Source organism: Opisthocomus hoazin, chromosome W, assembly GCF_030867145.1.
Source record: "Opisthocomus hoazin isolate bOpiHoa1 chromosome W, bOpiHoa1.hap1, whole genome shotgun sequence".
NCBI classification, from domain to species: Eukaryota; Metazoa; Chordata; class Aves; order Opisthocomiformes; family Opisthocomidae; genus Opisthocomus; species Opisthocomus hoazin.
The window spans coordinates 35744629-35762353 of NC_134453.1; the positions used below are offsets into that span (position 1 = coordinate 35744629).

The 17725-nt window shown below is 53.0% G+C and overlaps 2 protein-coding genes across 2 annotated transcripts; both read right to left on the reverse strand.

The window, feature by feature from the left end:
- Window positions 1–5233: 5233 nt before the first annotated feature.
- Window positions 5234–8377, reverse strand: LOC142365492 (adenosine 5'-monophosphoramidase HINT2-like; the record flags this gene model as incomplete). The annotated part of the gene is made up of 3 exons (XM_075446312.1): window positions 5234–5573; window positions 6374–6478; window positions 7988–8377. Coding segments are annotated over 3 exons (660 nt in total), but the record flags the coding sequence as incomplete, so codon positions are not given.
- Window positions 8378–13683: 5306 nt separating this feature from the next.
- Window positions 13684–16822, reverse strand: LOC142365493 (adenosine 5'-monophosphoramidase HINT2-like; the record flags this gene model as incomplete). Its single annotated transcript, XM_075446313.1, has 3 exons — window positions 13684–14023; window positions 14824–14928; window positions 16433–16822. Coding segments are annotated over 3 exons (660 nt in total), but the record flags the coding sequence as incomplete, so codon positions are not given.
- Between the last annotated feature and the right edge of the window lie 903 nt (window positions 16823–17725).

Below are 17725 nucleotides of genomic sequence, written 5' to 3' on the forward strand. Positions count from 1 at the left end.
CTTGTGGCTTTTTGGCGCTGCTCCCTCCAGTCACATGACTGCTTTTGCCAGGGCAGGGCAGGCCTTAACTTTTCAGAACATTTCGCAGAGCCAACAGAAGGTGCTCTAAATTGTTCCCTGAAAGCCCCACTTCAATTGCAGCCGTTTCTAAGCTGCACGCCTCCCGGGAGAAAATAAAATACAAAGCGCGTGTTCAGCACTGGTGGCTTGAGGGCTGGAGGGCAGATCAAGATAGGACTTGCGCTAAGCTGGGTAGGAGACTTTTAGAAAAATAGGCAGAGCCCCCAAAGCTGCCCGAGGGTGGTCTGTGGTGCCCTGCACCCCCGGGGAGAGCGAGCAATTCGATTGCTCTACACAACTGTAGTGTAACATACATAAACCCTGCTTTCCTCTGTATCGGGCTAAGGATAGCCTTAGCCTTCTTTGCGGCAAGGGCACGTTGTCGGCTCGCGTTCAACTTGGTGTCCACCAGGAGCCCCCCACGTCCTTTTCTGCAAAGCTGCTTTCCAGCCAGTCGGCCTCCAGCATATACTGGTGCATGGGGTTGTTCCTCCCCAGGCGCGGGACTTTGCACTTCCCCTTGTTGAACTGCACGAGGCTCCTGCCTGCCCATTTCTCCAGCCCGTCGAGGTCCCTCTGGATGGCAGCACAACCCCCTGGGGTATCAGCCATTCCTCCCAGTTCTGTATCATCAGCAAACTCGCTGAGGGTACGGTCTGTCTACCCATCATCCAGATCATGGATGTGGGAACAGTGATCGCCAGTGAAAACGGAGGAAAAAAATCGTCTGTCTGTAGATCTCCTGTGTTATTTATCGGGGGGTGGTGGGGGTGTGGTGTGGTGTGTGTATGTAGTGTGGTGTGTGTCTTTAGTCTTCCTTTTCTGACCAATGCCCCAGTAGAAGCCCTTCCTACGATTCTTCACACCCCTTGCCAAATTCAGCTCCGGCTGTGCCTCAGCTTTCCTGATCCCATCCCCACGCACCCGGGCAACATCCCTACATTCTTCCCAGGCTGCCTGTCCCCGCTTCCACTGCCTACGCGTTTCCTTCTCGTGCTTCAGCTCGACCAGAAGGTCCTTACTCAGCCATGTTTGTTACCCGTGCTGCGCGCGTTGGCGTAGAGACGCTTCAGTTGGGCTGTCGACCGCATCGCCTTTTTGGAGGATCGCGCCCCAGTTCCTTTGCGGCATTTCTCAGGTGTTCCCCTGTTGGTTCCTAACGCATCAGCAGCCCCTGGCTCTTCTCTGTTGCTCAAAACTCCATCCCCTTCCCCCGCCGAGTCTAGTTTAAAGCCCTCCTTGTGAGTCTGGCCAGCTCGTTGGCGAAGCCCCTCTTGCCCCGCTTGGTCAGGTGAACCCCATCAGCTGCCAACAGACCTGGCTTCTCAAAGGTAGATCCATGATCACAGAAGGCAAAACCTTGAGCATGGCACCAGCTACGCGGCCAGGCATTCACCTGTTCAATTCGCCTCCTCCTTCCTGGACCCCTTCCTCTGACTGGGAGGATAGAGGAGACCACCACCTCTGCTCCTGATCCTTTTAACATTGCTCCGAGGGACATATAGTCTCTTTGGAGGGTTCCAAGTTGCCTCGTCAGACCCTACACGGAACAGTAGGAGCGGATGATAATCTGTAGGGTTCACCAGGCTCGGCAGCCTCTCAGTGACGCCACGGATGCGAGCTCCTGGTAGGCAGCAGACTTCTCTAGAGAAACCGTCTGGACGGCAAATGGGTGCTTCGGTGCCTCTCAGTAGGGAATCTCCAATTACCAATACCTTACGTGCTTTTCCGGTGGCACTGGTTCAAATGCGGGTGGGTGGTTGGGTCAGCTTTGCATGGCTGGCTTGTCCTGGATCCTGTCCGTTACTCGCGTGCTCTTCAGTCCCCAAGCCCAGAGCATCCTGTCTGTTATGTAGGGACACTTCAGGAGAGGGGGGAGGGTTCTTCCTTCTAGCCCAAGCACAGACAAGCGTCCAGCCTCCTTCATCTCGTGAGTTACTTGCGTCAGTCAACTCGAGGTTGGATTCAGGCTCACCTTCCTCTTGCGCAGCCTTAAGGCTCGTTGCGACGGACCGCTCTTGAGCTCGGAGGAGGTGACCCTCCAATATTAACCAGCTTCCTTGGGCCCCTCTTCCCTCCAGGGCCCTATCCCACGGGACGCCTCCAAGCAGATCCCTGAAGAGGCCAGAGTCGGCTCTCCTCAAGTCCAGGGTTGCGAGCTTGCTTTTTACCCTCCTCTCGGGATCCTGAACTCCGCCATCTCACGGCCGCTGCAGCCAAGGCTGCCTTTGGCCTTCGCATCCCCAACGAGCCCCTCCTTGTTGTTCAGCAGGAGGTCCAGCAGAGCACCTCTCCTCGTGCTTTTTCCCCATACTGCGCGTGTTAGCGTGCAGGCACTTCAGAGAGGCACCCCAGCACGTTGACTCCCTAGAAGGGGCTCTGGGGATTTCTCCATTGATGCCGTAAAAAGCCGGAATTGAAGACTCAATAGTTGGCAGACTGTTAAGCAGGTATTCTTTATTGCGGCGCAAAAAATACAAAAACAAACCGAGTCTTTCTTGAAAAAGGGCATACTTAGAGAACGTCAAAGTCCTTATAATACTCCTATTCTACCCGTAAGCAAACATCGATTATTAGATAAAGATGGGGACTCAGAGTATAGATTTGTTTGAGATCTCCGCACTGTAAATGAACATGTTATTTCACCACATCCTTTAGTCCCTGACCCCAGTTTAATTCTTACTCAGATACCTGTGTGCGCTTGTGGTGAATGACTTCATGGACCCCAATCTTGTGCTTGATCAGAATCATTTTATTGTTTAAGTGAATACCTTATATACTAATACAATAGTTACTAGAGCCAATGAGCTTTGGATTCGTGGCTTTGCAAATGCCAGTTCACAGTTGCTGTTTTCCAGGATCTTTTGCAGCTGTTTGTGTGAAAACAGCTTATCTCCTGAGAACAGAGAAGGGAGGCGCAGGATGCGCTTATCTTTCAGGGTCATGAGACAGTGCTGTTCTGTCTCAAATTATATGGTTTCCCACATCTCCCCCTTTTTTGTTTAGCCAGATGCTGTTGATAAGAGCTGACATAATTCGCCCTTCAGCTTGCTACCACTTTCTCAGAGGCCCACACAAACTACTATACTAAAAACAGACATAGGAACACAAATGCTAATAGAAGACATAGAGATGTGAAGTGCATACCATAACCTGCTGGGTGCAAAGAAAGATCAAATTAACCTGAGAATGATACATATTGATGGCAAATCTGTTACCTAACATATGGGTGTAGATTGATTTACTTGCGAGAACCCAGCACCAAACCCAACATACCGGTTTGGCTGGAGACTGGGCTGGTAAGCGGCCAAAACTGCGCGAACACGGCAGAAAATCTGACTACGAGTCAACCACTTTACGCTAGAAATATGTGCGGCCATCAGGGTCCGTTGAGCTCTCCCTCCACAGCAGCTGGCTGCGCGGCGGCGATCTCCCCTTGAGTAGGGACGCCCCCCAAAGGTTACCCCTCGAGGCCGAGAGATCCCTTACCTGACACCAGGCATTGATGGGTTAGTAAGTGACCTTTTTTTGCATGCATCTAACATGCAAGATACGTACAAGTAAGCTTACGCGATCATCTTTGTATCCCATACTAACTTTAAGCGGATGTTTTCACAGGGGCGCCACCAGCTTCGCCGAGTTGCTCAGCTTTGGCCTGCGGCGAGTCCGGTGCCTAGCTGGCTGGAAACAGCTGTGTCCAGCCCAGGGCAGACCCTGGCCTCTTCTCACAGAGGTCACCCCTGCAGGCCGCACCTGCAGCGCTGTGTCCAGTTCTGGCCCCCACAATTCAAAAAAAACCCAGAAAAACAACAAACCGAAAAAAGACACAGACAGACTGGAGAGGGTCCCGAGGAGGGCCACAAAGACGATCAAAGGGCTGGAGAACCCGCCCTATGAGGAAAGGCTGAAGGAGTTGGGTCTTTTCTCCCTTGGAGAAGAGAAGGCTCAGGGGGGACCTCGTCACAGCATGCCAGTACCAGTACTTAAAGGGTGGCTACAAAGAGGCCGGAGGTGCTCTCTTCGCGAGGAGCCACATGGAGAAGACAAGGGGCAACGGGTACAAGTTGCACCAGGAGAGAGGTTTCATCTCGATACAAGACAGACATTTTGTCTCAACGCTGGAGGTTTTCAAGATGCGATTGGACAGGGTGCTAGATAATCTCATCTAGGCTCCCTTTGCCACAAAAGGCTGGGCCAGACGATCTTTCGAGGTCCCTGCCCACCTGGGCTGCTCTAGGATGCTACGATTCTTCAGCGGATCACCGTTTAATAACCCTTTGCTCTCTCTGGTTTGGAACAAAGTATCAGCAACATTGCCAGCGAGGCGAGACATAGATTCCACCAGGCGCCAGAGACCTCCTAAACCTACGGCAATCACCCGGTCTCTCTGAATGTATGAGCCATGCCTAGCTGCTTCAGAATTCCCCCGCCCCCAGAAGCGGGAACACCTTCGGGATACCTTAGGGAGTTTACACAGCCAGAACTTCTCCCCGGGAAGATTAAATAAAGGCGAAGGCCTCGCGTTACTTACGCGCCCGCATCACCAAACTTCACCCCATTGCTTGGGGATACAGAAGAGATGAAGACGCCTTCCAGTGGGCGTCTCTGGTGCCTCAGTAACACGGTGTTCAAGGGCAACGAAGGATCGCCCTGCTTTCATGTGCCCATCTCCCTTTTTTAAAAGCCATTAAAGAAAGATGAAAGTTGCTGTCTCCCCGCGATGTAGTTGTAGTTTGGCCCTGGCTGGGATGGAGGCGACTTTCCCCATAGCAGCCCTCACAGTGCTATGCTTTGCAGTTGTAACACACCACTGTTTTGACTACTGCTGAGCAGTGCTCCCACAGCATGGAGGCTCTCTCTCCAACCACCCCCAAACTCCAGAAAGCTGGGGGTGGGCAAGAGGTTGGGAGGGGACAGAGCCGGGACAGCTGACCCAAACCGACAAAAGAGATTCCACTGTGCTATGGGAAGCCCCACAGCTGCCATTCAGACCGAGTGTTTTCCCCTACCATATCCCTCCTCACCAGAAAAGGGATAAAGTGCTCCAACAGGAGTTGGATGCTTCTCCAACACACTGCACTGTGCCAGAACCACCCAAAACCACTTACGCTCCACAGAGACACCATTTTAACTTGCAGAACTATTTCCCTCAGTAAGACGCTCAAGACAGAGATGATATCCCCATGCTAAATCTTTATTGTGCAACTGCTGCTCAAAGCCTTTGTTACCTTCCACAGACACACGTCACAAAAAATGAGACATCGACAGTGGCTAGACTGACGGGCAACAGACGAAATCCATTCAGTGGCGATTCGTACGCGTGCGGCAACTCTTGCGGTGCAAAAATCTTAGCCAGGCGGCCAGCCCAACTGACGGCCACCCAGAATATGTAGATGTACGTGACAGACAGGCTGCCCACCCTCGGGCCCTTCATCCACAACCATCCGGAATCCATCGGTCAGGCCCAGGTGAGCAGCACGCTTCTTCCCAGCGGACATTAAATGCCCAAGAAGCTGGAGAAAGGAAGTACAAAACCGTAAACAAATAAAATAAAAAGCCACACACAAAGAGGGGAGAGGGCAGGAAGGGAAGGAAGGAGAGCAGAGAACCACCCAGAGAAACCAGTTAGCCAATTCCTAGCAATTCAACCACTGCGCTTCAAACTACCGTCTGTCCGCCTGCAACCGACATTTTCCAAGCAAAGCTACAGAGACCGATTATGCACACTAGGCGGTGGGGGGGTGGTGGGGGGGAAGAGACGTGCAATTTCTGTCAAGCTAGACAGTAACGGACTACAAAACACCCACAGAAGCTAAGCTCGTCTCCGGGTTAAAGCCCCCATTGTATCTTCGGGCAACACAAGCAGTTCTGGTGGAAAATAAACTTCAGGCTGCCTTTTGCGTGGGTTCACAAAGTCCTTGAACTTGACTTTTATAGCTCAAAGCGAAGCATCCAGCACCTCTCAACGGGCTTTGCCCTTCCTCACCCCGACCTGCCAAAAACCCCAAGCCCTCTTCGCCCTATTAGAAGAAGTACCACTCCTCTCACTCTCACCCATGACAACAGGCATCAGACTGCGCTCCAAAGCGACACCGCATTTTGCACCAGAAGTATGTACCCAGGGATGAGCATTGCTTTATATCCCTACTTTTAGTCAAAAAGCTCAATTCCGTTACAAGCTAGAGGCAAAAAGGTTACAGCGCCAGAAAACCCAAAATAGCCTACCGCGCCCTATCAAGAGGGAAAGAGTCTAGTAAATTAGGAACTAATTACAGGTACAGTTTAGCATACAGAAAGCTTCCCCAGTACTTACAGATTCACCAGAACCTTCTGCTTCAGATAACCTGATAATTGGCTCCTTAGGCATGTCTAGGAAAAGCATCGGAGCTTGGGGTGAAAGATCGCAGAACACAAGGCACTGGAGGAAGAGCAAACAGTTAAAACGTAATTGGCTTCAGAGAAAGGCAACAGCTTAAGCAAATCAATATGCCCCACTGAACTCGTGCAGAAGCAGGTTACCGGATACCCCAAACGCAAGCCGAAACGTTGACTTTTCTTACGTGATATCAATACTTTCTATACACAAAATGCAACGTATTTACAGAGCCCCCTCCAGAAGCAGGATTCAGCATGCAAGATGATGGGGGCAAGGAGACGGGCCAGGACTTCACATTAGCGACCTCCAGTATGTTTTGATTTGGGTTCACCATTTCCTAAGCACTTTTTCCATTCGATGTGGTCCACGCAGAGGCAGGAGACAAAGGGCTTAACTCAATCAGCAAAGGATTCGGCAAAGTGGAAGATCAGCGGCCATTTGTTTTCCATGCTACAGGGAGCTCCAGTATTGAGCAAAAGCATAATCACAGGAAGCCTGCAAGTGCAGCGTACCAGTCTGTCTTCTACATTGCACATAAACCCTACCTTCAAGAGCAGAAGACATCCCTAACAGTTAACCGTCAGCAGTTTAATAACAAAATGATATGGGATACTAACTTAAAGTTACCATCGTGTAGGTAAGGGCTGCTTTTTTCCTCCCACACAGTCCGAGCAGCTCACTCGAGTTCCTAGCACATCGTGGTGCACCAGCATCCGTGAAACTTGCAAGCATGCTGTTATCACGGCCCCACCTCACCACAGCAACGAGACCTGGGAAGCTTTTGCAGCCTACAGAATGACTGGTTTCTAGATTTGTTTTATTTGGTTTTTTGGGTTTTTTTATTTACGAAAAATAAGAAAAGCTGTAATTCTTTGCTTTAATAATCCAGTTCGGGGCTTCAGAACCAAAGCCTTGCACAGCAGAGCTGTGAAATCCCTATAACGCTATTACGAGGCACATCAGGACCTGCATTTCTCCTATGCAGAACTAATTCCTTAAGGTCGCTACGCGGACGTCCACTGTTTACACACCCCCCCCCACATCTCCACCCCACCCCCCCAGCCGAATCCCCGAGGACACTGACTGCGTGTGCTTAATCTACGGTTTCAAGACTATCATCCTACACGAGGCAGGACCGCTCCCATCCCTCGGCAGCAAACTTTGCACGACTTGCAGTGCCAAAGGGATATCACGCGGCAAACGTCTGCGGCTGCCACCAAGAGCGTTACCGTCAGAGGCCCTCCTCTGCGCACGCGCGCACGCGCCACGGTGGGGCTGGGAACCGAGGCGAGCCGGACAGCACCAGCAACCCAGTACGCGCCGCGGCAGCCGGGGGGGGCACCGAAGAAGCGCGATGTTTTAGGGATGGTGCAGTAGAGAGCGCCACAACCCAGAGAGGCCCCGCCCGTCCCCCGTCCCTCCACCCACCCTGCCGCGCTCCCGGGCACCGCGCAACAGGCCCTCGGCTCAGGGTGCCTGCGAGCGCGGGGGACGGGGGGGGAAGGGAAGGGAAGGGAAGGGGGACAGCGCACAGAGCAAAGCCGCGGCTACCTCCTCGTCCTCGCAGATGACGTTGGCGGAGAAGCGCCTTCCCGAAGACAGTGGCGGCGCCCCAATAATCTCGTCAGCCACGACAACGCCCCTTGTCGCCCCCGCGCTTCCTCCACTCGGCCAGGCCCTCCGCGGCGCCCATTGGGCCTCCAGATCGCCGCCGGCCGATCCCGCGTCTCGATTGGCTGTCTCGTCTGTCGTTTTCGCTTGTCCCCGCCCCCCTAGCGGGGCCGCCCTCGTCGACCTGGTGCTTGCCGGGGCTCGGGGAGTTTGCGTGCTCTCGGGGCGCGGAGGGATCCGACCCGGGGGCGGAGGGAGAAGACGTTGGCCGAGTCCGCGGAGGGATCTGCGCCGTGTAGTGCTGCGACCCTGTGCGCGGGCAACGAGGTCTCACAAGAGGCTGGTGTAGCTAGAAGTACTATTTACTGTTACTTATTACCGCAGCAAGTCCACCCCAAACGTGCTTGTGGCTTTTTGGCGCTGCTCCCTCCAGTCACATGACTGCTTTTGCCAGGGCAGGGCAGGCCTTAACTTTTCAGAACATTTCGCAGAGCCAACAGAAGGTGCTCTAAATTGTTCCCTGAAAGCCCCACTTCAATTGCAGCCGTTTCTAAGCTGCACGCCTCCCGGGAGAAAATAAAATACAAAGCGCGTGTTCAGCACTGGTGGCTTGAGGGCTGGAGGGCAGATCAAGATAGGACTTGCGCTAAGCTGGGTAGGAGGCTTTTAGAAAAATAGGCAGAGCCCCCAAAGCTGCCCGAGGGTGGTCTGTGGTGCCCTGCACCCCCGGGGAGAGCGAGCAATTCGATTGCTCTACACAACTGTAGTGTAACATACATAAACCCTGCTTTCCTCTGTATCGGGCTAAGGATAGCCTTAGCCTTCTTTGCGGCAAGGGCACGTTGTCGGCTCGCGTTCAACTTGGTGTCCACCAGGAGCCCCCCACGTCCTTTTCTGCAAAGCTGCTTTCCAGCCAGTCGGCCTCCAGCATATACTGGTGCATGGGGTTGTTCCTCCCCAGGCGCGGGACTTTGCACTTCCCCTTGTTGAACTGCACGAGGCTCCTGCCTGCCCATTTCTCCAGCCCGTCGAGGTCCCTCTGGATGGCAGCACAACCCCCTGGGGTATCAGCCATTCCTCCCAGTTCTGTATCATCAGCAAACTCGCTGAGGGTACGGTCTGTCTACCCATCATCCAGATCATGGATGTGGGAACAGTGATCGCCAGTGAAAACGGAGGAAAAAAATCGTCTGTCTGTAGATCTCCTGTGTTATTTATCGGGGGGTGGTGGGGGTGTGGTGTGGTGTGTGTATGTAGTGTGGTGTGTGTCTTTAGTCTTCCTTTTCTGACCAATGCCCCAGTAGAAGCCCTTCCTACGATTCTTCACACCCCTTGCCAAATTCAGCTCCGGCTGTGCCTCAGCTTTCCTGATCCCATCCCCACGCACCCGGGCAACATCCCTACATTCTTCCCAGGCTGCCTGTCCCCGCTTCCACTGCCTACGCGTTTCCTTCTCGTGCTTCAGCTCGACCAGAAGGTCCTTACTCAGCCATGTTTGTTACCCGTGCTGCGCGCGTTGGCGTAGAGACGCTTCAGTTGGGCTGTCGACCGCATCGCCTTTTTGGAGGATCGCGCCCCAGTTCCTTTGCGGCATTTCTCAGGTGTTCCCCTGTTGGTTCCTAACGCATCAGCAGCCCCTGGCTCTTCTCTGTTGCTCAAAACTCCATCCCCTTCCCCCGCCGAGTCTAGTTTAAAGCCCTCCTTGTGAGTCTGGCCAGCTCGTTGGCGAAGCCCCTCTTGCCCCGCTTGGTCAGGTGAACCCCATCAGCTGCCAACAGACCTGGCTTCTCAAAGGTAGATCCATGATCACAGAAGGCAAAACCTTGAGCATGGCACCAGCTACGCGGCCAGGCATTCACCTGTTCAATTCGCCTCCTCCTTCCTGGACCCCTTCCTCTGACTGGGAGGATAGAGGAGACCACCACCTCTGCTCCTGATCCTTTTAACATTGCTCCGAGGGACATATAGTCTCTTTGGAGGGTTCCAAGTTGCCTCGTCAGACCCTACACGGAACAGTAGGAGCGGATGATAATCTGTAGGGTTCACCAGGCTCGGCAGCCTCTCAGTGACGCCACGGATGCGAGCTCCTGGTAGGCAGCAGACTTCTCTAGAGAAACCGTCTGGACGGCAAATGGGTGCTTCGGTGCCTCTCAGTAGGGAATCTCCAATTACCAATACCTTACGTGCTTTTCCGGTGGCACTGGTTCAAATGCGGGTGGGTGGTTGGGTCAGCTTTGCATGGCTGGCTTGTCCTGGATCCTGTCCGTTACTCGCGTGCTCTTCAGTCCCCAAGCCCAGAGCATCCTGTCTGTTATGTAGGGACACTTCAGGAGAGGGGGGAGGGTTCTTCCTTCTAGCCCAAGCACAGACAAGCGTCCAGCCTCCTTCATCTCGTGAGTTACTTGCGTCAGTCAACTCGAGGTTGGATTCAGGCTCACCTTCCTCTTGCGCAGCCTTAAGGCTCGTTGCGACGGACCGCTCTTGAGCTCGGAGGAGGTGACCCTCCAATATTAACCAGCTTCCTTGGGCCCCTCTTCCCTCCAGGGCCCTATCCCACGGGACGCCTCCAAGCAGATCCCTGAAGAGGCCAGAGTCGGCTCTCCTCAAGTCCAGGGTTGCGAGCTTGCTTTTTACCCTCCTCTCGGGATCCTGAACTCCGCCATCTCACGGCCGCTGCAGCCAAGGCTGCCTTTGGCCTTCGCATCCCCAACGAGCCCCTCCTTGTTGTTCAGCAGGAGGTCCAGCAGAGCACCTCTCCTCGTGCTTTTTCCCCATACTGCGCGTGTTAGCGTGCAGGCACTTCAGAGAGGCACCCCAGCACGTTGACTCCCTAGAAGGGGCTCTGGGGATTTCTCCATTGATGCCGTAAAAAGCCGGAATTGAAGACTCAATAGTTGGCAGACTGTTAAGCAGGTATTCTTTATTGCGGCGCAAAAAATACAAAAACAAACCGAGTCTTTCTTGAAAAAGGGCATACTTAGAGAACGTCAAAGTCCTTATAATACTCCTATTCTACCCGTAAGCAAACATCGATTATTAGATAAAGATGGGGACTCAGAGTATAGATTTGTTTGAGATCTCCGCACTGTAAATGAACATGTTATTTCACCACATCCTTTAGTCCCTGACCCCAGTTTAATTCTTACTCAGATACCTGTGTGCGCTTGTGGTGAATGACTTCATGGACCCCAATCTTGTGCTTGATCAGAATCATTTTATTGTTTAAGTGAATACCTTATATACTAATACAATAGTTACTAGAGCCAATGAGCTTTGGATTCGTGGCTTTGCAAATGCCAGTTCACAGTTGCTGTTTTCCAGGATCTTTTGCAGCTGTTTGTGTGAAAACAGCTTATCTCCTGAGAACAGAGAAGGGAGGCGCAGGATGCGCTTATCTTTCAGGGTCATGAGACAGTGCTGTTCTGTCTCAAATTATATGGTTTCCCACATCTCCCCCTTTTTTGTTTAGCCAGATGCTGTTGATAAGAGCTGACATAATTCGCCCTTCAGCTTGCTACCACTTTCTCAGAGGCCCACACAAACTACTATACTAAAAACAGACATAGGAACACAAATGCTAATAGAAGACATAGAGATGTGAAGTGCATACCATAACCTGCTGGGTGCAAAGAAAGATCAAATTAACCTGAGAATGATACATATTGATGGCAAATCTGTTACCTAACATATGGGTGTAGATTGATTTACTTGCGAGAACCCAGCACCAAACCCAACATACCGGTTTGGCTGGAGACTGGGCTGGTAAGCGGCCAAAACTGCGCGAACACGGCAGAAAATCTGACTGCGAGTCAACCACTTTACGCTAGAAATATGTGCGGCCATCAGGGTCCGTTGAGCTCTCCCTCCACAGCAGCTGGCTGCGCGGCGGCGATCTCCCCTTGAGTAGGGACGCCCCCCAAAGGTTACCCCTCGAGGCCGAGAGATCCCTTACCTGACACCAGGCATTGATGGGTTAGTAAGTGACCTTTTTTTGCATGCATCTAACATGCAAGATACGTACAAGTAAGCTTACGCGATCATCTTTGTATCCCATACTAACTTTAAGCGGATGTTTTCACAGGGGCGCCACCAGCTTCGCCGAGTTGCTCAGCTTTGGCCTGCGGCGAGTCCGGTGCCTAGCTGGCTGGAAACAGCTGTGTCCAGCCCAGGGCAGACCCTGGCCTCTTCTCACAGAGGTCACCCCTGCAGGCCGCACCTGCAGCGCTGTGTCCAGTTCTGGCCCCCACAATTCAAAAAAAACCCAGAAAAACAACAAACCGAAAAAAGACACAGACAGACTGGAGAGGGTCCCGAGGAGGGCCACAAAGACGATCAAAGGGCTGGAGAACCCGCCCTATGAGGAAAGGCTGAAGGAGTTGGGTCTTTTCTCCCTTGGAGAAGAGAAGGCTCAGGGGGGACCTCGTCACAGCATGCCAGTACCAGTACTTAAAGGGTGGCTACAAAGAGGCCGGAGGTGCTCTCTTCGTGAGGAGCCACATGGAGAAGACAAGGGGCAACGGGTACAAGTTGCACCAGGAGAGAGGTTTCATCTCGATACAAGACAGACATTTTGTCTCAACGCTGGAGGTTTTCAAGATGCGATTGGACAGGGTGCTAGATAATCTCATCTAGGCTCCCTTTGCCACAAAAGGCTGGGCCAGACGATCTTTCGAGGTCCCTGCCCACCTGGGCTGCTCTAGGATGCTACGATTCTTCAGCGGATCACCGTTTAATAACCCTTTGCTCTCTCTGGTTTGGAACAAAGTATCAGCAACATTGCCAGCGAGGCGAGACATAGATTCCACCAGGCGCCAGAGACCTCCTAAACCTACGGCAATCACCCGGTCTCTCTGAATGTATGAGCCATGCCTAGCTGCTTCAGAATTCCCCCGCCCCCAGAAGCGGGAACACCTTCGGGATACCTTAGGGAGTTTACACAGCCAGAACTTCTCCCCGGGAAGATTAAATAAAGGCGAAGGCCTCGCGTTACTTACGCGCCCGCATCACCAAACTTCACCCCATTGCTTGGGGATACAGAAGAGATGAAGACGCCTTCCAGTGGGCGTCTCTGGTGCCTCAGTAACACGGTGTTCAAGGGCAACGAAGGATCGCCCTGCTTTCATGTGCCCATCTCCCTTTTTTAAAAGCCATTAAAGAAAGATGAAAGTTGCTGTCTCCCCGCGATGTAGTTGTAGTTTGGCCCTGGCTGGGATGGAGGCGACTTTCCCCATAGCAGCCCTCACAGTGCTATGCTTTGCAGTTGTAACACACCACTGTTTTGACTACTGCTGAGCAGTGCTCCCACAGCATGGAGGCTCTCTCTCCAACCACCCCCAAACTCCAGAAAGCTGGGGGTGGGCAAGAGGTTGGGAGGGGACAGAGCCGGGACAGCTGACCCAAACCGACAAAAGAGATTCCACTGTGCTATGGGAAGCCCCACAGCTGCCATTCAGACCGAGTGTTTTCCCCTACCATATCCCTCCTCACCAGAAAAGGGATAAAGTGCTCCAACAGGAGTTGGATGCTTCTCCAACACACTGCACTGTGCCAGAACCACCCAAAACCACTTACGCTCCACAGAGACACCATTTTAACTTGCAGAACTATTTCCCTCAGTAAGACGCTCAAGACAGAGATGATATCCCCATGCTAAATCTTTATTGTGCAACTGCTGCTCAAAGCCTTTGTTACCTTCCACAGACACACGTCACAAAAAATGAGACATCGACAGTGGCTAGACTGACGGGCAACAGACGAAATCCATTCAGTGGCGATTCGTACGCGTGCGGCAACTCTTGCGGTGCAAAAATCTTAGCCAGGCGGCCAGCCCAACTGACGGCCACCCAGAATATGTAGATGTACGTGACAGACAGGCTGCCCACCCTCGGGCCCTTCATCCACAACCATCCGGAATCCATCGGTCAGGCCCAGGTGAGCAGCACGCTTCTTCCCAGCGGACATTAAATGCCCAAGAAGCTGGAGAAAGGAAGTACAAAACCGTAAACAAATAAAATAAAAAGCCACACACAAAGAGGGGAGAGGGCAGGAAGGGAAGGAAGGAGAGCAGAGAACCACCCAGAGAAACCAGTTAGCCAATTCCTAGCAATTCAACCACTGCGCTTCAAACTACCGTCTGTCCGCCTGCAACCGACATTTTCCAAGCAAAGCTACAGAGACCGATTATGCACACTAGGCGGTGGGGGGGTGGGGGGGGGGAAGAGACGTGCAATTTCTGTCAAGCTACACAGTAACGGACTACAAAACACCCACAGAAGCTAAGCTCGTCTCCGGGTTAAAGCCCCCATTGTATCTTCGGGCAACACAAGCAGTTCTGGTGGAAAATAAACTTCAGGCTGCCTTTTGCGTGGGTTCACAAAGTCCTTGAACTTGACTTTTATAGCTCAAAGCGAAGCATCCAGCACCTCTCAACAGGCTTTGCCCTTCCTCACCCCGACCTGCCAAAAACCCCAAGCCCTCTTCGCCCTATTAGAAGAAGTACCACTCCTCTCACTCTCACCCATGACAACAGGCATCAGACTGCGCTCCAAAGCGACACCGCATTTTGCACCAGAAGTATGTACCCAGGGATGAGCATTGCTTTATATCCCTACTTTTAGTCAAAAAGCTCAATTCCGTTACAAGCTAGAGGCAAAAAGGTTACAGCGCCAGAAAACCCAAAATAGCCTACCGCGCCCTATCAAGAGGGAAAGAGTCTAGTAAATTAGGAACTAATTACAGGTACAGTTTAGCATACAGAAAGCTTCCCCAGTACTTACAGATTCACCAGAACCTTCTGCTTCAGATAACCTGATAATTGGCTCCTTAGGCATGTCTAGGAAAAGCATCGGAGCTTGGGGTGAAAGATCGCAGAACACAAGGCACTGGAGGAAGAGCAAACAGTTAAAACGTAATTGGCTTCAGAGAAAGGCAACAGCTTAAGCAAATCAATATGCCCCACTGAACTCGTGCAGAAGCAGGTTACCGGATACCCCAAACGCAAGCCGAAACGTTGACTTTTCTTACGTGATATCAATACTTTCTATACACAAAATGCAACGTATTTACAGAGCCCCCTCCAGAAGCGGGATTCAGCATGCAAGATGATGGGGGCAAGGAGACGGGCCAGGACTTCACATTAGCGACCTCCAGTATGTTTTGATTTGGGTTCACCATTTCCTAAGCACTTTTTCCATTCGATGTGGTCCACGCAGAGGCAGGAGACAAAGGGCTTAACTCAATCAGCAAAGGATTCGGCAAAGTGGAAGATCAGCGGCCATTTGTTTTCCATGCTACAGGGAGCTCCAGTATTGAGCAAAAGCATAATCACAGGAAGCCTGCAAGTGCAGCGTACCAGTCTGTCTTCTACATTGCACATAAACCCTACCTTCAAGAGCAGAAGACATCCCTAACAGTTAACCGTCAGCAGTTTAATAACAAAATGATATGGGATACTAACTTAAAGTTACCATCGTGTAGGTAAGGGCTGCTTTTTTCCTCCCACACAGTCCGAGCAGCTCACTCGAGTTCCTAGCACATCGTGGTGCACCAGCATCCGTGAAACTTGCAAGCATGCTGTTATCACGGCCCCACCTCACCACAGCAACGAGATCTGGGAAGCTTTTGCAGCCTACAGGATGACCGGTTTCTAGATTTGTTTTATTTGGTTTTTTGGGTTTTTTTATTTACGAAAAATAAGAAAAGCTGTAATTCTTTGCTTTAATAATCCAGTTCGGGGCTTCAGAACCAAAGCCTTGCACAGCAGAGCTGTGAAATCCCTATAACGCTATTACGAGGCACATCAGGACCTGCATTTCTCCTATGCAGAACTAATTCCTTAAGGTCGCTACGCGGACGTCCACTGTTTACACACCCCCCCACACATCTCCACCCCACCCCCCCAGCCGAATCCCCGAGGACACTGACTGCGTGTGCTTAATCTACGGTTTCAAGACTATCATCCTACACGAGGCAGGACCGCTCCCATCCCTCGGCAGCAAACTTTGCACGACTTGCAGTGCCAAAGGGATATCACGCGGCAAACGTCTGCGGCTGCCACCAAGAGCGTTACCGTCAGAGGCCCTCCTCTGCGCACGCGCGCACGCGCCACGGTGGGGCTGGGAACCGAGGCGAGCCGGACAGCACCAGCAACCCAGTACGCGCCGCGGCAGCCGGGGGGGGCACCGAAGAAGCGCGATGTTTTAGGGATGGTGCAGTAGAGAGCGCCACAACCCAGAGAGGCCCCGCCCGTCCCCCGTCCCTCCACCCACCCTGCCGCGCTCCCGGGCACCGCGCAACAGGCCCTCGGCTCAGGGTGCCTGCGAGCGCGGGGGACGGGGGGGGAAGGGAAGGGAAGGGGGACAGCGCACAGAGCAAAGCCGCGGCTACCTCCTCGTCCTCGCAGATGACGTTGGCGGGGAAGCGCCTTCCCGAAGACAGTGGCGGCGCCCCAATAATCTCGTCAGCCACGACAACGCCCCTTGTCGCCCCCGCGCTTCCTCCACTCGGCCAGGCCCTCCGCGGCGCCCATTGGGCCGCCAGATCGCCGCCGGCCGATCCCGCGTCTCGATTGGCTGTCTCGTCTGTCGTTTTCGCTTGTCCCCGCCCCCCTAGCGGGGCCGCCCTCGTCGACCTGGTGCTTGCCGGGGCTCGGGGAGTTTGCGTGCTCTCGGGGCGCGGAGGGATCCGACCCGGGGGCGGAGGGAGAAGACGTTGGCCGAGTCCGCGGAGGGATCTGCGCCGTGTAGTGCTGCGACCCTGTGGGCGGGCAACGAGGTCTCACAAGAGGCTGGTGTAGCTAGAAGTACTACTTACTGTTATTTATTACCGCAGCAAGTCCACCCCAAACGTGCTTGTGGCTTTTTGGCGCTGCTCCCTCCAGTCACATGACTGCTTTTGCCAGGGCAGGGCAGGCCTTAACTTTTCAGAACATTTCGCAGAGCCAACAGAAGGTGCTCTAAATTGTTCCCTGAAAGCCCCACTTCAATTGCAGCCGTTTCTAAGCTGCACGCCTCCCGGGAGAAAATAAAATACAAAGCGCGTGTTCAGCACTGGTGGCTTGAGGGCTGGAGGGCAGATCAAGATAGGACTTGCGCTAAGCTGGGTAGGAGGCTTTTAGAAAAATAGGCAGAGCCCCCAAAGCTGCCCGAGGGTGGTCTGTGGTGCCCTGCACCCCCGGGGAGAGCGAGCAATTCGATTGCTCTACACAACTGTAGTGTAACATACATAAACCCTGCTTTCCTCTGTATCGGGCTAAGGATAGCCTTAGCCTTCTTTGCGGCAAGGGCACGTTGTCGGCTCGCGTTCAACTTGGTGTCCACCAGGAGCCCCCCACGTCCTTTTCTGCAAAGCTGCTTTCCAGCCAGTCGGCCTCCAGCATATACTGGTGCATGGGGTTGTTCCTCCCCAGGCGCAGGACTTTGCACTTCCCCTTGTTGAACTGCACGAGGCTCCTGCCTGCCCATTTCTCCAGCCCGTCGAGGTCCCTCTGGATGGCAGCACAACCCCCTGGGGTATCAGCCATTCCTCCCAGTTCTGTATCATCAGCAAACTCGCTGAGGGTACGGTCTGTCTACCCATCATCCAGATCATGGATGTGGGAACAGTGATCGCCAGTGAAAACGGAGGAAAAAAATCGTCTGTCTGTAGATCTCCTGTGTTATTTATCGGGGGGTGGTGGGG